The following is a 23,907-nucleotide window of genomic DNA, read 5'->3' as shown; positions in this document are numbered from 1 at the left end:
TATAAACGGCATTACAATAATAGCAATAGGGGTCGGTGCTGTGGTTTGAATAAATCACAAAGATTGCATTTACGCTGCTTTGTTTAGTACATTATTGATGTACTTAATGCGATGATTTATTTACTGTATATTGTCAATGTAGGTCAAAACTAACCTTTAACATCCTACATTTATGGGTTAGTCAGCTTTATCTTAAATTAGCTTATCTTTTTTAAGTGTTAAGGTCCTATACAAACTATTCAAGATGATTGTAAACAAAATACCTTCGAAATTGTACAATACAATTTCATATATTGAATATATTGCACTCGAAACACAAAGACTTAAAAATTAAATTACCTACTCAGGGTCCGACATAATGGTTCCTTAAAACGTGCCTTGTCCTAGTCCTGCTACATGTTTAAACAAGAGTAAAACTGATTAAACAAATGACCAATCACAGGTGGGAAGACAAAAGTCATTGCCCCGCCCTCAAAGTGTCAAAAGTCAACTCGAGGAGCGAGCGAGTGTTGAGTAGTCACGCGAGCGCTCATTTGCAGTTGTGCGCGCTAGGCAGCAGGGGCTTGCGCTAATATTCATTTCCGCCCCTAAATACTGTTTCGCGCGCTCGCGGTGTACAAATGCGCGCTCGCGGTGTACAAATGCGCTCGCGGCTGCACAGATGCGCTCTCGCGGGTGCACAGATGCGCTCTCGCGTTGCTATTTTCCTCTCGTGGGTCTGTTTTGCACGCTTGGGTTTATTCGCGTGCTCGTGGTTTTCGTGCGCGCGACTTTTGACTTTATCTAAACGCCATAGACGTCCTGCTGTTGCTGTTTATCCTGTTCAATTTATTTCAGCCTCCGGATGATTCTGGATCATATATCTATTAGCTGAGATCGATAGCGATGGGCTTCTCCACGCTTGAGGACGTCACCGCTTTGTTCGCGCTCGTCATTCTTTAGCTCCGCCCACTCGATACGCCTCCAGGCGCTCGGTTTTTTCCGGAAAGACTCGGTACAGCCCATATTTCTTTTATAAATATAATAAAACTAAAGACTTTTCGGAGATATGAAGGATGCAATACTACTCTATAGGTACTCAAGATTGACATGAGATTGACTGAAACTGAGTGTTTCACCCCCCCTTTAATGTCTAGTGACATATCAGGGCCATTTTAGGATTAATTCAAATATATTTCTTACATACAGTTCCTTTAAACTTTCTAGTCTGGAGACTAGACTCTCAATATAAACTGAGGAAAAAAGTCGGAAGTGCGAGAAAAAAAAGTGAGAATTGTGAGATATTATGAGGGGAAAAAAGTCAGAATTTGTGAGAAAAAAAAATCTGAATTAACAGATATAAACTAGAAATTGTGTAAAAAAATAAAAAAATAAATAAATATATATATATATATATATATATATATATATATATATATATATATATATATATATAATTGTGAGAAAAAATTTCATAATTGTGTGTGTGTGTGTCTCTCTCTCTGTGTGTGTGTGTGTGTGTGGGGGGGGGGGGTCATAATTGTGAAATATAAACTAGATATTGTGAGAAATAAATCATATTTGTGAGGGGAACAAATCTGATTTGTAAGATATAAACTAAAAAAATTGGAAAAAAACTCACAATTGTGAGGAAAAATGTCATAACTGTGAGGAAAAATAAATAAATATTTGTGAAATATAAACTAGAAATTGTGAGGAAAAAAAATCATAATTGTGAAATATAAACTAGAAATTGTGAGGAAAAAGAGCTAGAATTACAAGAAATACCAGCTGGAATATATTATTTATTTATTTATTTATTTATTTATTTATTATAAGACTTTTATTTTGAAAACCACACCTTCCTTGGTGGTTTCTGGGCTCGTGCATGTCGATTGTAGAATAATAAAGTGGACATGGGTGGGATGGAGGCATGGTACATGGATGAGTCCAGTGAGGACCAGAGACTCCCTCACACACTGAGCCCGAACCAGCCCGTGACCCTCGCGCAGCTGCAGCAGATTGGAGTCTACCACTGGAAGGTTCGCGCTGGAATCACACACACATTCATATTGTCACGTGATACGAGCATTCGAGAAGAAACTGTGCGCTTTAGGATGAATGTAAATCATAGACCGTAAAAAAACAAACATGGAATCTTAAAGATTTCTGACAAATCGTCAGCAATAACTGGCATGATCCACTTTTACACAAACATTACTTTATACAGTAAAATTATAATATGGAATGGCATTTAAGTACAATTAAGACGCTTTTTTAAAGATTTTTTTTCCCATTGTTTTGATGACAAAATGTTTAATATAATTTAGTTTTACTTTATGTATCTTGGTACTATCATACATCCCTTTTCAGTTACCATAGTGTATCTATATACCAACAATAAATACCAACTATCCTATCAATATGGGCCAACATTTCTAAAGAATGCTTTCAGCACCTTGTTAAAATAATGCCACGTAGAATTAAGGCAGTTCTGAAGGCGAAAGAGGGTCAAACACAGTATTAGTATGTTCCTGATCAATAATTTATAGTAATAATCAATAATTTCTTGACTAATTAATCACGTTTTTGTGTGTGCTGTCAAACAGTGTGTCAAAATGTGTGTAGACTTATTATGAATATACTGTATAAGTACAGAGTAACTCGTATATATTTAAGATGTTTTTATATTTATATATACACACAGTGTTTACATGCAAATATTTCTTAAATATATACATGAATGAGTGTGTGTGTACGTGTATATAAACTTTGTTTTGGATGCAATTAATCGATTGTGTTTTTGAAGTTGAAGTATTAAAATATCTAATAACTAAAAAGGAATAATACTTTATAAAAAATGTCAAAAAAGTGAAAAAAGAAAATAATTTCTAATTCAAAATATTAACACAAACTATAATAGTATATCAAGCATACTACAGTAGTTTTTTAATGATTCTGCTCTTTTTTCAGTTAAATGCAGATATTTATGAAAATGACCCTGAACTGGAGAAGATCCGTGAGGAAAGGGGTTATTCCTTTATGGATATTATAACTATTCACCCGGATAAACTCCCTGATTATGAGAACAAAGTAGGTCATTCATATCTACATGATTAATTTCGTATGAAATGAGAATAATTTTCAGCAAATAATGAAATCCGTCTGTAAATCTCTTCCAGGTGAAAATGTTCTATGAAGAGCATCTTCATCTTGACGACGAGATCCGTTATATTCTGGACGGATCGTCGTACTTTGATGTGAGGGACAAAGATGACCGCTGGATCCGGATGGCCGTGTCTAAAGGCGACCTCATCACTCTACCGGCGGGGATTTACCACAGATTCACCGTTGATCAAACCGTACGTGTCTTCACAAGTCACTAAAGCTTTTGAGTCCATTCATTTAGCAGACGCTTTCATCAGAAACACTTCTCTCCTCAGAACTACACTAAAGCCATGCGTCTGTTCGTGGGTGAACCGGTGTGGAAGGCCTATAACCGTCCGGCAGATGAATTTGACATCCGCAAGGCCTACGTCAACTCCCTGAGATGCTCCTGATAATCCTAGGATTCAGACGGGATCTTCCTCACAATGAAACTCTGTAGTGCCTTTATTGAACACTGTTGACAATCATAAGTAGAAGATCTAATGTGTCATTACTAACGTTAAACACATTATACAGGATCATTTAGTTTTAGATAATTATGATGATGAATTGTAGATTTTAATGCTCTCATTTTGTTGCATTAATTCATTACTTTCTATTAAAATATGTTAGGAACATCTACAAACTTGTTTTCATGTTTTATGTTTCCATCAGAAGTTGCGAATTCACCTTGTGCTCAACTGGAATATTGTATAAAACATGAGTGAATAAAGCACCGCATCCAAAGTTGAAGAGAACAAAATCAGCACTTCCTGATAAACTAGTGCAAAATAACAAAAATGGAAGTTGTTGCAGTGTCGGATACAATTTTTTTTTAATGAACATTGTGGCGTTTCCATCCAGTGTTTTTTATGTGACATCCCTTAAGTGTGCATACATTTGCTTGTGTTATTTTCACAGGAGTCACATCCTTAGATTCCTGAATCCTTGCGGAGTCCAGCGATACCATGCTAGGTTTTGCCTTATGGTTTGTTCAACATTGTGATTTAGCGCTTCTTTATTAAAGGTGCACTATGTAGTATTTTTGCAGTAAAACATCCAAAAACCACTAGGCCAGTGTTATATATTTTGTTCAGTTGAGTACTTACAATATCCCAAATGTTTTCAACTATTCGTAAATTGTGAGAAAATTGCTATTTTAACTAAGGACCGGGGACGTTTCAGCATAGCGTCTGAGGGAGTCGCCTGTCATTGGCGTCATATCTGCGTTTCCCTCGGTTTCTGGTTTTATTCTGCAGAAACGCTTTACTCTTAGCAGTGTGAACAAGTGTCACAGCAGCCGCTGAGCGAACGCACAGAGTAACATCACATAATTTTCAACATACTCAGATGAATCTAATATGATAAACAGAGTTGCGTTACCTCAAACCCATGACCGGAAAAGCGGAAATGGCGCCGCCGACTGTGCTTTTCGCGAGGCGTGTTGTTCATCTCATTATCAATCTCTCCAGCGGCCGTGCTCAGCTCCTCAACACTCGCTCCTGCTCTGCTTTATACTACAGTAACATTAATAATCTCATCCATGAACATGATTTCTGCCCGAGTCCTATCCCGATTCTTTCCCACCGGCTGTGAGGTGAAGACCACATGTCCCAAGATAAAGAGCTCCAACCTGGAGCATCCAATCAGAGATCAAGTTAGAAGCGACCAAACACCTCCACGTTTCCCTATTTAAATACAGTTACACTAATAGTTGAACGATCAAGTATGGTGACATAAAATAAAACATGGCGCTTTTCTAAGCGGATTAAAAAGGAGAACTATAATGTATGGCGGAAGAGCACTTCTGAGAGTACTTCGACTCGGCGCAGTAAAAAGTCCCGGCTGGAAAATCCTCCCTCACATCTCCCGCTCCCCCCTATTGACAGAAATGAGAGATGGCTTAGAAAAGCGCCACGTTTTATTTTGAGTCACAATCGTTGATCGTTCAACTATTCGTGTAACTGTATTTAAATAATTAAACGTGGAGGTGTTTGGTCGCTTCTAACTTGATCTCTGTTTGGTACCATAGTGAATGAACTGGGCTTAGTGGGCTAAGCTAAATGCTATCAGATCGTCACCGCGCGTCAGAGCGATTAAGAGCACACACTGAGACGAAAGAGGTGTGTATCAACTCGTTTTAGTTAAGGGAATAACAGTTTAATATGAAAAAGCGGTGAAGTATCCCTTTAAACACTTTTAGCGGGTTGACGAAATGTGACTGCATAATTGTCCAAATTTTAATTGTAAGTGGCAAAAAAAAATGCAATCAAAGTCAGTTGTAGGTTATTTTTTATATGTTCATACATACAGATGTCTACAACTCCTAAACGAAATGAGATATGTTCACCAAATTTGACGCGTATGTGTTACACATATAAAGCTGTAGGACTGTGCCAGTTAAGCCCCTTTCACACTGCACGTCGGATCCGCAATATTCCCGGAACATTGCCGGGTCGCCTTCTGTTTGAAAGCAACCACGTCCCGGCATTGATTACCGAATTCGACCCGGGTCGGGGACCTAGTAATATTGCGGGATTCAACCCGGGACGAGCGCTGTGTGAACAAAAGCCAAAACTAATGCCGCAACGTGTACGTAGTTATCGTGCGACTCCTAGAGCTTGTTTTTTCAATAATACAACCCTGCAGTGCCAGAAGAGCTCGTCGGTGTTAAAACGCAGAGAGTGTTCGTATACAAAAGAAACTAAGGCCCTGTCCACACGAACACGGGTATTTTCAAAACCGCAGCTTTTTCTACGCGGTTTGGCTGTTCGTCCACACGCAAACGCTGTATCCGGTTACTAAAACCGGACTTTTTTGAAAACTCCGGCCAGGGTGAAGATTTTTAGAAACTCCGGTTACAGCGTTGTCGTGTAGATGGTGAAACCGGAGATTTCGTTTTTTTAAATTGAAGTGCGCGCCGTTCTCTCCTTTGTTTGACGTCAGATTATCCACATCTCCTTTTGATTTACGTGAGTCGATTCTATGCGGTGGACTCCACTAACAGCGCTTATCAAATGTATATCCTACAGATACATGTTCAGTTATTTCATTGTATTGCAGAACAAAGGCGCCAGAATGCAATAATACAAAATAGTAAAGCAAGTGTGTGAAGCTATTACAGTCCACTTCGGCCCTGCACCTGTGTCAGTTACCTGTCACTGAGTCCAAAGTAAAGGAACTTGTGGAAGGGTTTCACTTGAGCCCATGGCATCCCTCAGTCAGTGCAATGTGCATCGGTGCAGTGAATGGGACCCATGTGGAAATCAGGCAGCCAATCATAGCGTAGTTTTGCGTTCTCATGTGGACAGATTTTTTTTTAAAACCGTGCTTGTGTGGACGCGATTGTTTTTTAAAACGGAGGAGGAAAAACTCCGGTAATAAAAAACCCGTGTACGTGTGGACTAGGCCTAAAATTAAACAAGCAGAAATGTGCGCAAACTGGACACAAGTCGAGACCACGGAGCTCCTTACTATCCGCGCTGAAGCTGAGATCGCTCGCCATTATACGTCACATCAGGATGTCACGTGTCAACTCGATCCGGGACCGTTACGGGTTGTGTGTGAAAGCGCACATATTACGGTATTTCGCTGGCAGTGTGAATGGACCAAATCTAGCGGCCTGGGAACAAATGCCGGGTCGCATTATCCGTGTATTTGCCGGAATCGCAGTGTGAAAGGGGCTTTATTGGCGCTATAATTAAACAAAACATGAAATTGGCTCTCCAATGTATTTATGTCTCCAAATGTCTTTACTCATATTTGCCGTTGGTTTCCTGCAAGCTTCCTTGTCTACTTCTGTTGTGCTTGTTCTCCATAATTTCTGCTTGCAGCTATATTTATCATTTTTATATGAACAAACCCCTCAGTAAAAGCCTTCAGAATATAGATATGAATGTAAAGTTTGATGTATGTAAAGTTGCTGAAGATTTAAAACAATTCAATAAATGATCTCCACACTAGTCTGAAACGACGTTATGTAAAGTCAAACAGCCCAAAATCTCAAAATGCTTGATTTATTTTTATTTTTTTTGTCAGTAGTGTCGTGCATTAAGATTTCTTCTCCTGTGTGCTCAACAGCAGAAACCACGGAGCTACATATACACTTTATTTATAAAGCACATCTCAACATCAGAACAGATTTTCATACATTTATTAACAAGATTTGATGTTCTCATTTTCAGAAATACACAGTACGGTTGTAATTAGCTTACACTCGTTGAAAACAATCATTTAATGTGATTAAAAGCATTTCTCTTGATTCCTGAAACAGGGGTAAAAGTGTGTAACCCTTTTTTCTATCCTGTGCGGAGCAAATATCGACATATCAAGTTAACTTTGGTCCTGTCTGTACACTGTAAGACTCGTTCATTCAAACCTACCCCCTGACGCGTAATTGTTAGCTCTCGCTCTGAGCGTCTCATGCTAGCTTGAGGCACTGGACATTGAAGCTGTCTCCTTCTCTGCAGGCCGCGGCCTCCAGCAGAGCCTGCTTCTTCTGCGTGCTGCGGGACGACTCCAGCTCGTACATGGTCGTGAGGTTGAACAGCACGCTCTCGTGCAAGTAGAGAGCCGGGTCCTTGTGCACCAGGCTCTCCAGCTGGCCCAGGGACTCCTTCAGCCTTCCCAAATAGAGGAGACACACGGCTGCATTGTTGTTTGCCTGAGGAAAAAAAAGCTGAAATTGTTAGCACTGGCACATGCGTCCAATATGCACAAACTGACGTTTTTAAAGGGTTAGTTCACCCAAAAATGTAAATCCTGTCATTAATTCCTCTCCTTCATGTCGTTGGACACCCGTAAGACCTCCGTTCATCTTCAGAACACAGATTAAGATATTAGTGTTGAAATCCGATGGCTCAGAAAGGCCTTCATTGACACCAATGTTATTTCCTCTCTCAAGACCCATAAAGGCACTAAAGACGTCGATACAAAGTAGGGGTTGAACGACTTCCTTTTTTTTTTAAAGTCGACATTTATGTGATGAAAGTCGAGTCGACGTCGACTAGTTGCTGATGACGTCATTAATAAACAAATAAGCCTGAGCCTCGAGCTGAGACTCGAACTCGGGTCTTCTTGTGCACAGGACAGCTTTCGCATATGATACAGCGCTGCCCATAAGGTTATTGATCCTACATAACAGCTTCTGTATCAGTTCTTTTGTCTTATGGTCGTTATATTTCTCACAGATTTCTGACGTTCTGAATAAGATACCGATAAAGTAGCACAATAAAGATATGAATGCATTAGTGAGTGATTGCGTGTGAATTAACTCTACCTGGCAGCATCTCTCTACTAATAATGAAGTTGTGAGTTTTAGTTATCAAGAAATATATGCTAGAACGTTTCAGTTTCTAAGCTATTTTCTGATAAATCACAGAACAGTGTTGACAATACATTTCTGCGCTACTGAATGGTTTTGTGTGAGGCGCGCGCAATCTCTGTGTGATCAGGCTATGTGTGTGTGTGTGTGTGCGTGTTGCAATGCAGCACGCAGTTTAGCGTGATGATTAACTTACGTGTACAATAAGCGTGCATTCTCCTGATCAATTTTGAGCATCCAGATGGTAGTCAAACATGTCTTGTGGAGAGCTCTCGGAGTATGCATTTATTTGTCATCTTTAACTGTTAAAAACAGAGCCTGTGTTTCAGGAAATTGTTTATCCTGTTGCGCCCTCTATAGGCCAGTGACTAGTCGACGTCAAGCTTAAAGCGTCATGACAGAGCATTAAGGTTGACTAGTCGATTAGTCGACTCACTACAGCGGCTCTACAATCATTTTATGAAGCGACGAGAATAGTTTTTGTTTGAAAAAAAACCTAAATAACGACTTATATAGTGATGGGCTGATTTCAAAACAAAGTTTCAAACGGTCACGAATCAGTGTATTGATTCATGATTCGGATCGCGTGTCAAACTGCTGAAATCAGGTGACATTGGCGATCCGAATCATGAATTAATATGCTGATTCGTGACCGTTTGAAACTTTGTTTTGAAATCAGCCCATCAGTGCCGTTTCTAGGCATAGGCAAACTAGGTGGTCGCCTAGGGCGCCAACAGCTGGGGGGCGCCAGTGAGCCCCTGCCCCAACAAGATTTTTTGTTATTTCATATATTTTATTATTAATATTTCTTACTTTTGCTATTTCGAGGCATTATGATTAGTTGCATCGCCATGGTGATAGTGGCGCTGCTGTAATGAAATGAGATCATGTAGAGGGCGGCAGGGAATGTCGTCATCCGTGCTTTAGTTTCATCATCATGAAAAGGTCAAAGCCATCGGGGCTCAGTATCGTAAAAAGAAAAAAGAGGAAATATTAAAAAGAAAGCGAAATACACAGGTATGTTTCTACTTATTGGTTACTTGTTCTCTACTAAGCTGGTCGCTCTATCATAATGTTGAGCAAAACATTACGCTGAATATTAGTACTGGACAGACCACACGCCATGCTCATTTATTTCAGGTGCAGAACATTATAGCAGTTAATTTAAATAAATAAAAACATTACATCAGAGATAGCTGTTAAGTGTAAATTGATCAAGTAATACTGTCATAACCATGGGCGTCACTAGGCCCTTTTTTATGAACTTATGCCTCAGCCCCCCCTAAAAAAATATGTGATTAATCTTTAAAACATATAAAACTGGCGCAAGGCTTCGGCTACGGCTTCGTCCCGTCTTTTAGTCTTTGTGTCACTGTGTTCTTCAATCCGCAGCGGTGCCGAGTGACATGGTTTTCTGGGGGTGCGTGCAAGATATGAATCTTGCCTAGGGTGCCAGAAAGGCTAGAAACGGCCCTGCAGCCCATCACTATATAAGTCGTTATTTATTTATTTATTTTTGCGCACAAAAACTATTCTCGTGGCTTCATTAAATGATTGTAGAGCCGCTGTAGTGAGATGGGCTTTGTAACGACGTCTTTAGTGCCTTTATGGGTCTTGAGAGAGGAAATGACATTGGTGTCAATGAAGGCCTTTCTGAGCCATCGGATTTCAACAGAAATATCTTCATTTGTGTTCTGAAGATGAACGGAGGTCTGACGACATGAAGCAGAGAAATTTATGACATAAATGATAATTTTCATTTTGGGCTGAACTAACCCTTTAAAGTCACCAATTCTTATTTTATTTATGGAATATTGCAGTGTGTATTTTACATTATTTATCCGTGCACATATTTTAATTTTAATTGATGTGCCTTGTAATCTGCCATCAGAAAAACTTCCCCTCCCTCTTCAGCTCATCTCATCTCTTCTGTGATGACGAGGGCGGGGCAACCTGTCACTCACACGAGATCCACCAATAGCAAACCACAACCAACCAATCAATTCCCCACACACAAAATCACGCCCGCCCTACATTAGCTCTTGTTCCAGAAACTGCTTCACTCAGATATACGTCACAATAGGGAAGAAAAGATGAGAAAGAAGAAGTGTCCAAGAAGGAGAATGAGCACTTACCACTGGGTTCTTTGGATCAAGCTTCAAAACGCTGGAGAAACACACGTGTGCGTCTGCGTAGTTATTCTGACTCAGATAAACAAAAGCCCTGTCGACGACATCACATTCAGATTAAACAAGCACAGATTGTGTTGTGCACTGCCCAACAAAAGTTGAGTGTTTTTTGAAATGTTTTTGAAAGAAGTCTCTTCTGCTCACCAAGGCTGCTTTTAATCAATCATGAATAAAGGAAAAACATTAATATTGTGAACTATTATTATCATTTAAAATAACCATTTTCTATTGTGATGTTTGTTCAAATGTAATTTATTTCTGTGATTACTCCAGTCTTCAATGAGCACGTTTACATGCACACCAGTAAGCTGACAACGCAAGTAAACCGCGTGTACATGACTCGATTAATAAACCGGGTTATTTCCTTGTAGTGACGTCAAAAATAATAATGTCCGTATCTGACTCAGAGTTTTTCGAATGTTACATCAGTTGTGATATTAAATAAAGCGTGCGCCGTGTCAGTGGGAGATTTACGGCTCATATTATCCCTCATCAGTAACAGATGCAGCATTTTGACTGAACCACTTCTACTTCTGCTGACTGAGATGAGAACACATCTTTACAGTTTTCTGGGTCTTAAAAGAGTCTGCGTTTGTGATATATGTCCTTAGTTCATGTTAAACGCTCGCTCTGTCTGGATGCGTTTAAATCTGCTCTAAGTTTGCGTTTTTGTCACCTATCACACATGCGCACTTCAATAAGCCGACAGAAAGCAGGTTAATGTGTTTACATGCAGCACGAAATCAGGGTAAGAGGCAAAAAACGACCTGACCCGACCGGTTTATGCTCACGCCGTTTATGACCTTACTCCGATAAAAGAAAACGTGTTACATCGCTTATATGATCATGTTCATTGTCGGCTTATGCATAATCGGCTTAAGAACGTGCATGTAAACACACCCCGTGTCGCATGATACATATTTTCTATCTATCTATCTATCTATCTATCTATCTATCTATCTATCTATCTATCTATCTATCTATCTATCTATCTATCTATCTATCTATCTATCTATCTATCTATCTATCTATCTATCTATCTATCTATCTATCTATCTATATAATATTTAAGAATCATAATAATATTTGACAGCATTACTGTATTTTTTATCAAATAAATGCAGCCTTGATGAGCAAAGAGACTTCAAAAACAGTGAAAGATCACAGTTGAATCCGACTTCAGTGCTGTCATGCTGCTGTTATTGAGCAGAAATCAGCTTCACCTGTTCATCAGAACTGACGTGTCTTCATCAGGTGTCTTTCCCTTTGATTGACAGGCTTTTTCCACATCCTGAAAATACTTCTCAGCAGTTCTGATGTCTCCAATCTAAAAATATGAACAAACAGAACATTAATTACCGTCTCTGTGTGAAGATAAAACATGAAGAGCAAAACAGACTTTGATTCTCTTCAAAGACAAGTAACTCTGTGAAGAAAAGACGCATCGCTGACACATCCTGTAGACGTGATAACGGGCGCTTTTCTGCAACAACCACTTGCTTTTCTCTTACAGGTAAATACTGCATATACAAACTAAAAAAAATCAACCTGGTATGGGTAAAACCAACAGCATTTGAAAAGGAAAGAATCTTTCTATAGTGAATACTGACTATTACAGTGTTTGCAAGGTTATTTCTTTATTTTTATTTTTTGCAAACCTTTAGTTTGTTCAACATTTAAAATGTAACCAATACTGAAGTGATTTCGGCATCCGGGTTGCCAGATCTGCTCTAGTTACCACAGCTGCAGATCTACAAACGTTCCTGCTGATCCTGCAGCCAATCTGGCAACCTCGAGTCAGGGGGAGGGGGAGAGGGATACACCGTTCTACAGCCATTTGAAAGTGATTGCAGGACCAGTTTTGGCCACAATCTTACAAACAATTCCTTTAAATTGAGCTTGGTCTAGTGATAGACCGACAACATTGCGTGTGAATTTTGTAACAAATTTCATTCTTTAGGATAAACCCCCTCAGATGCATCCTCTCATTTTCATACACTACTACCATTCAAAAGTTTGGGATCATTAGATCTTTTAATGTTTTAAAAAAAACTTTCTGTTGCTTACCAATGCTGCATTTATTTAATCAAAAATACAGGAAAAACAGTCATATTGTGAAATATTATAACAGGTTAAAATAGCAGTTTCCTATGTGAATATGTAGTAAAGTGTAATTTATTGCTGTGATCAAAGCTGAATTTTAAGCATCATTACTCCAGTCTTCATTTACTCAAATCATGGAGGATTTCCAAGGTTCACTGATGAACAGAAAGTTCAAAAGTACAGCATTTATTTAAAACAAAATAGTTTGTAACATTATAAATGTCTTTATTGTCACTTTTTCTCTAGTTAATGCATAAAAGCAATAATTTATTTTCCCCGAAACAAGACGCATGCTAAAATTGTATCATTTGACATTTGAAGTGCAGTCACTTCCTTCAGAAAACGCCGCCCTGAGGTGTGTTTTGCTGTATGTCATGTGACGTCAGGTGAGTTTTGCACGTCAGGTGTCTCTGCTCTCACCTGGAGGAAAACGCGTCCGATTCCGCTCAGCAGCTGCACGCTCTGCTCCGGCTCATACTCGATGATGGAGAGGTACGTCTCCACCGCCAGCACGTAGTCCTTAATGTGACAAGAAGGGGAAATCATTTCAATAAAACGAGCTTCTATTAAAAACACATTGGGCCCTATTTTAACAATCTGAGCACATTGTCTAAAGCATCAGGTGGAATAGGCAAATAGAGTGATAGAGGGCACCAAAAAGAGTGATTTTTCCGGTTTTATTACTGGTACTATTTTATTAATATTCATTCAAAGTATTACCACAAAATATATACGCATGTTTTTTTTCCCGGCCCGCCGCATCATTCTTCCCCGCCCAGCGCATCTAATGTAGACAGGATTGCTTTCGTTTTTTAGGCTGCTTGGTCGCTCGCGCCACACAGTGAAAGTTTCCTGATTATTTATGACTGATGGCCGAATTCACCGTGTGAAAAAGACAGAAGCCCTCTGATACAGGGAAGATATCTGAGAAATGTATCAGTTTAATTTATGGGGAAAACATGAATGTGCATAGTTTAGTGGGATATTGCTGCCATCTACTGGAAACCAAATACTTTAGCAATTTCTCAATGAACAAGTTTGTGCACGACTGATAGATGCAATTACTTTTGCTATTTGTGTTTAGACTGTTTTATGGTGTAGGTGCTATTTTTGTATATTTTAACCTTCATCAGCCTTAAAAAAAAAAAAAAAAAAAAAAAAAAATATATATATATATATATATATATATATATATATATATATATATATATATATATATCATGAATACAATGAAGGAGCTAGAATGGACCTGGATTCAGGGTAAAATTTTTAAAACACACCCAACATGTAAAACAACTATCATGCCTTAACAAAAATAAAACACAAGCGTTTCCAAAACTTCGACTGAAAACTCTTGCTGGTCTGACGTCGCATTGCGCCGGGTGTATATGTAACTTTCCACACTCATTTCTTCATGCAGCTCTTTTCCATTCAACAACAAATCATAGTGACTGTCCAGCTCCAAAAGAACAAAAACACGACAAACGTTCCATGAAAGACGCTTATGTGACTACATTGAAGTCAGTTGATAGCGCTGTGTGAGGAACAAGCCAAATGCATCATGTCCGTTTGAATATGCGGGATGGAGAATGAGATCTGAGAAGAAGACTGTGAGCTTCCTCATTTAAAGAGATAGTTCATCCATAAGCCGCCATTGACTTTCATAGTATGGAAAAAAAGACTTTAATAGTCAATTGGGCTCACCAGCTGTTTGATTACCAACATTTTTCAAAATATATTTTTTCGTGTTCAGCAGAAGAAAGAAACGAACACAGGCTTGGACCGACTCGAGGGTAAGAATCATAAAGCATCGCCTCTATTTTTGTGCTTGCCATACGTGGTCACGGAGAAGCCTGTGTGAAGGTTCTTCACTACCCGTAATTGTCCTTTTGAGTTACATAGAAAAAATACAGCATATGGATTTTGAACAACTGTGCTCAGTAAATAAAGACATGATTGGGTAACACTTTATTTTATTGTCCTTGTTACATGCTAAATAGTATACAGTTATAATAGTAAAATATGCATACTTACATGCAACTAACCCTAAACCAAACCCTTTTCCAAACCCTAAAGATGTTAATTAACTGTTCAGAAAGGCTTTTTTTGTGTTGATTGTTTTTATTATTCTACATTTTTTTAGTTTTTTTATTCATTTTTGTTATTTTTCCTTTTCCATTGTAGCACTTTGAGTTTCTTCAGAGTTAAAAATGCATTATAAATAAAACCTATTATTATTATAATTGTTATTATTAATTAGTATTACTGCTAACACTTTACAGTGTTAGCAGTAATACTAAGAGTCATTAGTTAATGCATTAACTAACATTAACTATTAGTAAGAAATACATTTGTTACTGTATTTATTCATCTTTATTAACGTTAGTACAGTGTATATTAATGGGTAACGCTATAGTAAGGTCTTCAGCGGGTCAGCTTGACATCCTTTCACTCTAAACTGATTATATCTCTAATAGTGAGTATTTTATGAGCTGTCGGACCATATTCACGAAGAGCCGAAACGCATGCAGTTTAGTTTTTAACTACTAGAGGCCCACGCGTTACGTGGTGTACCTTTAATGTTAACTATTGTTAACAAAATAACTCTTATTGTAAAGAATTACCATATAACACTAACAAGGATACCTTAAAATAAAGGATTATTATAAAGGATCCATTCATTGTGGATGAACTATTCCTATGAGGTTTCTGAGTCAGTAGGACTCAAACATCTTAAATAGTTTTCACCTCATAAAACCCTTATGTTGGTATTGCTAAAACTGTCAGGCAATCCAAGTATTTCATGATGTGTGTGATTGAGTTTCTTTGTTGTGTGTCTGGTAACCAATTTATATGTCAGTCACTACTGTCTTTAGCCAGCAGATGGCACTCATTTACCATCACAACTTGCAAAAAAACAGCCATATTATTTCAGCTACTGACAATCTGAATCTAAGTGCACAGTGTGTGTGCATATACACGCTTTTACCAATAGAACAATAATCAGAAAACCTATTTTATCCCATTTCAACACTCTCCAGTCGCCAACTGCTTGAAGGAAACCGTGATTTATCTCCATAGACTGAGTATGTTTGTATGCATACAGATATGATTCAGATCAGATTGACTGAGTATGTGTGCTAGGCGTCTGAATGCTTGTCCGCCCACGTACCTTCATCATTAGCAGACAGTTGGCCATGGAGTACATCACCCTGCTCAGACGTGACCTCCACAGCTGGATTGAGGCTAAAACAGACCAGAGAGAGAGAGAGACTGACTGAGCAAATGAAACGGAATTGGAAATTGCAGTCTTTCCCTCCTTTTACCGACTACAAACCATCAATTATTTGTCTGCTGGTGGGAATTATAGTGCAGGAGGAAAAGACACAGTGACAATCACATTTATTTCCCTCCTCTGGCTCACTGTAGACCCCCATCAGCAAGCAGATCTGATCTCAGATCTGTGTGTGTGTGTGTGTGTGTGCGCGTGTGCGTGTGTGACCAGACTTCAGCGTGTGTCTCAGTACTGATGAGAGCAGAAGAAAGGGAGTGTCACGCCATCACGCATGGCGCATAAACACACAATGATAATTATGAACTGCATGCAAAGTAAAAAATAGGATTGTCAATCAATTAAAACTCCATGAAGAAATTGTCAGGATTTTTTTTTTAATGAAAAAATATATATAATTTATATTAGGCAGCAAGTGAACATTTTGTCCTCAAAGTTGATGTGTAAGAAGCAGGAAACATGGGCAAGCGTAAGGATTTGAGTGACTTTGACAAGGACCAAATTGTGACGACTGGCATCTGCAGCTCTTGTGGGCTGTTCCCGGTCTGCAGTGGTCAGTATCTATCAAAAGTGCTCCAAGGAAGGAACAGTGGAGAACCGGCCACAGGGTCATGGGCGGCCAAGGCTCATTGATGCACGTGGGGAGCGAACAGAGGAGGACAAAGTACACTTCATTACTTGAGTAAAAGTAATAGTACTACTGGTTAAATACTACTCCGTTACAAGTGAAAGTTGTAAACACAGATTTGTACTTGAGTAAAAGTATAGAAGTATTTCTTTTCAAAAGTATTTAAGTAGCAAAAGTAAATTTCCTTTTTTTGTCAACACATTATTTTATTATTATTGTATGAATGCACATTATGCCATCATGGTGATTTAAGCCAGTCAGTGATACTCCATCCGACATATTAGCATACGACTAACTTAAACTCATTTAAATACTTGTATAAAAGTTACAAAGCTCTTTACAAAGCTGCTGTCACTTTAAGGCCAAATGCACGGATCCAATACACTGATACACATCTGATATTGTCCCAACTGTTTACCTTCATCTTAAGACATAATCAACTTTGTTTATGTAAATACTCGACAAAATGACCATTTTGACATCCGTCTTCTTCCATTTTGCTATAAACTGATCAGTAATTAATAAATGCTGTGAAATCATTGAACTTAACGTGACTACAAGAGTGATTCCTGAAAGGCTTTCTGCAAAAACACAAAGACCTTTTGAAGAAAAGGAAAAAAATCATCCACTGACTTTCAAAGCTGCTACAGAAATGACTTTTGACTTTAAGGACCTTGATGGAAATGTAGTGGAGTATAAAGTATGATATTTGTCTTTCAAATGTAGTGAAGTTAAAGTCATAAGTTTCCAGAAAAAATAATCATCAAGTATAGTACTCAAGTAAATGTACTTAGTTACTGTCCACCTCTGGAGAGCGAAGGCTGGCCCGTGTGGTCCGATCAAACAGACGAGCGACTGGAGCTCAAACTGCTCCAGAAGTTAATACTGGTTCTGATTGAAAGGTGTCAGAATACACAGTGGATTGCAGTTTGTTGCGTATGGGGCGGCATAGCCGCAGATCAGTCAAGGTGCCCATGCTGACCCCTGTCCACCGCCGAAAGCACCAACAGTGGCATGTGAGCATCAGAACTGGTTCATGTAGCACATTATCTTTTGCCATTTTATCTGTACACTAAAAGGAGGATAGAAAATTACATTGATTATATTGAAAATTATATTGCTTTGAACCTGAGCCACCCACAGCTCAGACAAAATTTGCACTTTCAACGCACATTATAGGATGTTTGCCATCAAACTGAACCCATCCTCCTCGGATTAACCTCTCATCCTCACCAAAAAACCCTCACGCAGCCAGAGGCAAACTAGGGCAATGCGCAGCCACACAAATCTCAGGGGGCGGCAGCAGTCTGTCAGCACTTGGCAGCTCCCTCAGAGACATGTGCCCATGACGGAGGGAGTCCGTCCCGCTGAAACCACATCAGGCGCACAGGCGGTGGATCGGTGGGGGGCTGCTGAAATCACAGACTCTCCTCATAGCTATGCTGAAGCATGTATTTATCTCTGTCTTCACCAAAACAACATGTGAGCAAGTCAATCGAGCATGCAAGACTTATAGAACGTGTCAGCTATCTGTTCTGATGGATCGCTGCCATCCACAGCTCTTTCTCGGGTTATTTGAGAGTGATCTCTCTCTGGCTGGAGGAATATTTACATATTTAATATTTAAATATATACACTCACCTAAAGACCTGTTCAATTTCTCATTAATGCAATTATCTAATTAACCAATTACATGGCAGATGCTTCAATGCATTTAATGGTGTGGTCCTGGTCAAGACAATCTCCTGAACTCCAAACTGAATGTCAGAATGGGAAAGAAAGGTGATTTAAGCAATTTTGAGCGTGGCATGGTTGTTGGTGCCAGGCGGGCCAGTCTGAGTATTTCACAATCTGCTCAGTTACTGGGATTTTTACGCACAACCATTTCTAGGGTTTACAAAGAATGGTGTGAAAAGGGAAAAACATCCAGTATGCAGCAGTCCTGTGGGCGGAAATGCCTTGTTGATGCTCGAGGTCAGAGGAGAATGGGCCGACTGATTCAAGCTGATAGAAGAGCAACTTTGACTGAAATAACCACTTGTTACAACCGAGGTATGCAGCAAAGCATTTGTCAAGCCACAACACACACAACCTTGAGGCGGATGGGCTACAACAGCAGAAGACCCCACCGGGTACCACTCATCTCCACTAAAAATAGGAAAAAGAGGCTACAATTTGCACACCAAAGCTCACCAAAATTGGACAGTTAAAGACTGGAATGAGAACAAAGATCCATCATCCCTTGTTACCACTGTGCAGGCTGGTGGTGGTGGTGTAATGGTGTGGGGGATGTTTTCTTGGCACACTTTAGTGCCAAATTGGGCATCGTTTAAATGCCACGGCCTACCTGAGCATTGTTTCTGACCATGTCCATCCCTTTATGACCACAATGTACCCATCCTCTGATGGCATCTTCCAGCAGGATAATGCACCATGTCGCAAAGCACGAATCATTTTAAATTGGTTTCTTGAGCAAGACAATTTCACTTTAGTACACAAGTTCCCTGTACTAAAATGGCCGGCACAGTCACCAGATCTCAACCCAATAGGGCATCTTTGGGATGTGGTGGAATGGGAGCTTCGTGCCCTGGATGTGCATCCCACAAATCTCCATCAACTGCAAGATGCTATCCTATCAATATGGGCCAACATTTCTAAAGAATGCTTTCAGCACCTTGTTGAATCAATGCCATGTAGAGTTAAGGCAGTTCTGAAGGAGAAAAGGGGTCAAACACAGTATTAGTGTGGTGTTCCTAATAATCCTTTAGATGAGTGTACATATAAAATACATATTTTATATCTATTTTTCCAGAATTTTTTTTTTTCTAAATATGTGAAAAGAATGTATTTGTATTTTTACACACTGAATATAAATATCATAATATATAGCTAAATGTATTTCAAGGGAAACAAAAACTATGATCAACTATGATATACATAAATGTATTTGAGATTTCAGTGGGTCTGTACCGAGTCTGTTGTCCTGTGTGAGGTTGACCATACTCCCGTCCTCAGCTAAACCCTCCTGCAGGTTACTCAGGATCTGTAGAAGGACAAGAACAGAAGTTTTACAGCACCAATTACAGCTACGCTAATTAAATTTCAGAGCTCTGCGGAGCAGGTGCAGCCGGCGAGGTGTAAAGTTCAGCTCACCTTCTGACAGACGCTCTTTATTCTGTGGAGGCGGTCCAGAGTTTCCTGAGGCTTCTGCAAATACTGAGGGAGCTCGGCATGCAAAACACGCATGGAGAATGGCACCATTGAGCCTAGCCCATCCAAGACAGAGGCATATAAAACACTTTTCGGTGATTATAATTACACTGATGCATACTCTTTCTCTTCTGCAAAAATTAACAAGCACAAATTTTCCATTCTTGCTTCTTTTTCTGTCAAGAAATACACTGAAGAAACAGCCTCTGTGCTGGTGAAACGAGGGGCTGTAAGCTTTGATCACGCGGCTCTTTGATATCAGGATGGATCCTGTAATGCCGACCTGAGTCAAGGGCTGCATCGGCATCTGAAGACCTTCAAATTTCACATGAAGGATTTTATATATTGGTATGACTGGAAATAAAGCTCTGTTTGGTAATAGGCTGATATTATAATTGCATTTGAGAAAAAAACTAATTGCTGGATTTGCCAAATTTTGCCAGTTCCCAGCTGAAAGATATTTACAGTACCATTCAAATGTTTGGGATTGGTAAGGTTGACTTAAATGTTTTTGAGACTCTTGTACTCACTAAGGCTGCATTTATTTGATCAAAAACAGTACTACTGTAAAATATAATTACAATTTAAGATAACTGTTTTAATCTATTTGATGCCTTTGCTTTCTCACAGAACACAAAACTACTGTGACAAACACATAAACTTAAATAAATAAATATATGAAGGAAAAACACATACAAAGACAATATATCATTGTACAGGTAATGCTGTAACAAAATAGATGTTTTTTACTACCATTATAACAATGATAATAAAAAATGGTAACAGGCACAAAAAAAAGAGCTAAAGTTCATCATCCTGACTATCGTCAGCCATCTAATAAGACTTTAGGAACAATATTAATTACACAATCATTGATGACAGATAGCTATGCGTTAATACAATTGAGCAACAGATGATATATTTGAATATATTGTAAAATGTAATTTTCAGTGTCACACGATCCTTCAGAAATCATTCTAATATGATGATTTGATGCTCAAGAAACATTTATGATTATTATCAATGTTGAAAACAGTTGTGCTGCTTCATATTTCTGTGTAAATGTTATTGGCCTTGTATTGTGGCCAGCCTAAGTCACACCTGTGCAATAATCAGCATCTTGATATGCCACACCTGTGTGGTGGATGGATTATCTCGGCAAAGGAGAAGTGCTCACTAACACAGATTTAGACAGATTTGTGAACAATATTTGAGAGAAATAGCATTTTGTGTAAAAAAGTCTGAGTTCAGCTAAATAAAAAATGGGGGTAAAAACAAAAGTGTTGCATTGATAATTTTGTTGAGCGTAAATCACTTTTGATCAATTGAATGCATCATTGCTTTATAAAAGCACCCCAAACTTGTGAACAGTAGTGTATGGGAAGCTGTTTCAGAATATCATAATATTCTCTTGCACCTGAAAAAACTTTTACCTCGTCTTCCAGGGTAAACCGTCGGGTAATATTCATAGTAGAGGTTTGGATGGTCAAGATTCCCAAACGGTTCAAACTCTAGTTCAGCGTTCTGGAAAAGGTTGAGCTTCATCAGAAGAGCAAGACGCACAAACCACAGCTGTAGAGACAAAAGAGGCGTCTGCTTCAACAAAACTATTCAACATTTTGTTCTTTCTGTAACTTAGTTGTGCAATGCGTTCTGATCTTCATGTATTACAAACGAGCTCTTCTCTTCACATCAAAGCGAGCGTGTGCTGTGATGTGAGCCGCGGGCCCGTCAGCGGGTTACTGTGGACTGAGTGGGAGTCGGGACGGCAGCTAAAACACTGACAGCTCTGCGCCGCTTTACACGTACAGCGGATCAGTGTGGGGAATGGAACTAAACTCTAGGCCTGGGTATCGACACAAATTTCATCTTTCATTTCAATTCTGAGTAGATTCAATATTTAATTATATATCAGGTACATTACATTTCATTTTTTCTCAAAGACAAAAAAATGCTAAAAACTCAAAAGGAATTTTGCAATTCAACATGTTTGAAAGACATTTGTCATAAATTTTCTTCTATAAGCATTTTAATGATACGTTTTTAAACATTTTTTTATTTAAACATAAAAAACCTTCATGATGGAATCATTGCAACATAAATTAAATGAAGAAGTTTTTCTAGCAGACTATCAAGTTTGTGGTCTTTGAATTGCATTCCTTGTGAAAATGTGGTGTTCTATGACATTGTTTACAAGCTGTTTTATTGATTTATTTTTGTGGTTGAAACACTGATTTAGTGATTATTATCACTTAATCATAAATACATAAATAAATAAAGATGCCAGGTTTGAGCTCATTATCTTGGGACATGTGGTCTTCACCTCACAGCCGGTGGGAAAGAATCGGGATAGGACTCACAGCTCATGAATGTGGTTATTAACGTTACTGTAGTATAAAGCAGAGCAGGAGCGAGTGTTGAGGAGCTGAGTACGGCCGCTGGAGCGATTGATAATGAGATGAACAACACGCCTCGCGAGCAGCGGGACTTTTATTATGATGGGACACAGTCGCCGGCATCATTTTCGCTTTCCTGGTCATGAGCATGAGGTAACGCACAACTTACACACAACTTAAGTCTGATCCTTTCCTCTCCCCTATATAGTGCACCATCTGATTGTTCCCTATCCCCTATATAGTGCACCATCTGATTGTTCCCTATATGGTGCACTATGTGTAATTTCATGTAGAAAACAGTAAATGTGTGAAGTGACTGATTTGAGTCGCAGATTCAGTGTGTGTGTGTAATGTGGGGACGGGGCTTCCGATTCTAGAGAGCATTTTATTGGACAGAAAATGAGGAGCTGAAGTGCAGAGTGATGTCATCAAAATCATTGAGCTATACTGGCAGAAGTGAGAGACACTTTTGAATGCTAGTATCTTCTAAATGTGATTTTTTATTCCATTATTTTGCAACATACTAGCTTATAGATAACAGTAAGACTAACATATTCATACTAAACTGGAGAAGACCCCAGCGTTCTGCTCACCTGTAAGGAGTCGGTGGTGTGGCTGGTGGGCTGGCCGCTCTTGCCGTAGCCCTGGCCGTGAGCCGTCAGCAGTCTGCCCGTCAGGTCCACGGCCGCCCTCCAATTCTTAGTGCTCTGTGTGCCGAGAGAGAAGATGAAGCCATTAAACAAACAGCTGCTCGCTCAGGAGGAGGCATGAGAGAGACGACAAGGTCACTGTGAGCACTCGCTTTACATGGCGCTGGCATTTGGTACAGCGAGGCTTCCATTTCAAAACGTGCATATTTTGCACAAAAAAGAAAAAAAATGACTGCAATACAAACTTGGGACAGACAAATTAGGCTTGTTCATGTACACACCAAAGTTTTCCTCCCGTATGGCATACTGTAGATTTGTTTTTTGGATGACAGACACATTCCTCTGCAGATACATCCAATTTGTTTTCCAGATCTGATCTTCAGTTGTTTTGAATTGGATGAAATCTTGATCTGTTTGTTCAGACAGTGAAGTCAATATCTGGCCTAAGAATTAAATTGCATGGCCATGTGATTCTCTTGTCTGTATGTGATCCTGTAGTTTCAAACGTCTTGTTCTCTGATTGGTTCCCTTGTCTATGTGTCATGTTCTCATTGGTTGATCTAGTCATGTGTCCAAAGTTGTCATTAGTTCATTGTCCTGTCATGCGGTTGAGTTCTGGTTGTTCATTGGTTGTCATAGTCCTGTGTTCCCCTAGTCCTGTATAACCAGCCCTCGCGTATTCCATGTTCATGTTTAAGTTTCTGGTGTGAAGTCAAACCAAGTCCACATCTTTATTTAGTATAAGTTCACGTTTGGAGACAATAAACTGGACTTGTGTTCAACCTCAACTTGGCTGCAGTGGATCCGTTACATTATGACACCAGAATTTAAGATACCAGTGAAATTTCATTTTTTTTTTTTTTTTAAATTTTTACCACAGTAAAATTTACTACGCAGACTAATATAAAGTTCAAACATTAGGAAAGACGTCAGTAATAACATGAATAAACAAATTACAGGTATTTTGACATATTTCTTTGTATATTAGTC

The 23,907-nt window shown here is 39.1% G+C and overlaps 2 protein-coding genes across 2 annotated transcripts in view; one reads left to right on the top strand and one right to left on the bottom strand.

The window, feature by feature from the left end:
* Window positions 1-1,844: 1,844 nt before the first annotated feature.
* adi1 (acireductone dioxygenase 1) lies at window positions 1,845-3,764 on the top strand. The gene is made up of 4 exons (XM_067456218.1): window positions 1,845-2,021; window positions 2,953-3,072; window positions 3,162-3,341; window positions 3,423-3,764. Exons 1-4 carry the CDS (start codon window positions 1,896-1,898, stop codon window positions 3,537-3,539), a joined length of 543 nt encoding a protein of 180 aa, XP_067312319.1. The 5' UTR covers window positions 1,845-1,895; the 3' UTR covers window positions 3,540-3,764.
* Window positions 3,765-7,126: 3,362 nt separating this feature from the next.
* Window positions 7,127-23,907, bottom strand: part of trappc12 (trafficking protein particle complex subunit 12) — a 43,547-nt gene continuing 26,766 nt past the window's right edge. Inside the window, exons 4-12 of the mRNA XM_067456217.1 lie at window positions 22,861-22,974; window positions 21,305-21,443; window positions 19,815-19,927; window positions 19,632-19,704; window positions 15,914-15,987; window positions 13,162-13,260; window positions 11,862-11,965; window positions 10,585-10,672; window positions 7,127-7,789 (exon numbers count right to left, since the gene is read on the bottom strand). Of these exons, the coding sequence (XP_067312318.1) occupies window positions 7,547-7,789; window positions 10,585-10,672; window positions 11,862-11,965; window positions 13,162-13,260; window positions 15,914-15,987; window positions 19,632-19,704; window positions 19,815-19,927; window positions 21,305-21,443; window positions 22,861-22,974 (1,047 nt within the window). The 3' untranslated portion in view covers window positions 7,127-7,546. The remainder of the gene's footprint in view (window positions 7,790-10,584; window positions 10,673-11,861; window positions 11,966-13,161; window positions 13,261-15,913; window positions 15,988-19,631; window positions 19,705-19,814; window positions 19,928-21,304; window positions 21,444-22,860; window positions 22,975-23,907) is intronic.

Source organism: Pseudorasbora parva, chromosome 10, assembly GCF_024679245.1.
Source record: "Pseudorasbora parva isolate DD20220531a chromosome 10, ASM2467924v1, whole genome shotgun sequence".
NCBI lineage: Eukaryota > Metazoa > Chordata > Actinopteri > Cypriniformes > Gobionidae > Pseudorasbora > Pseudorasbora parva.
Note: the sequence above shows the minus strand (reverse complement) of the source record. Positions and strands in the feature narration are given on the sequence as shown.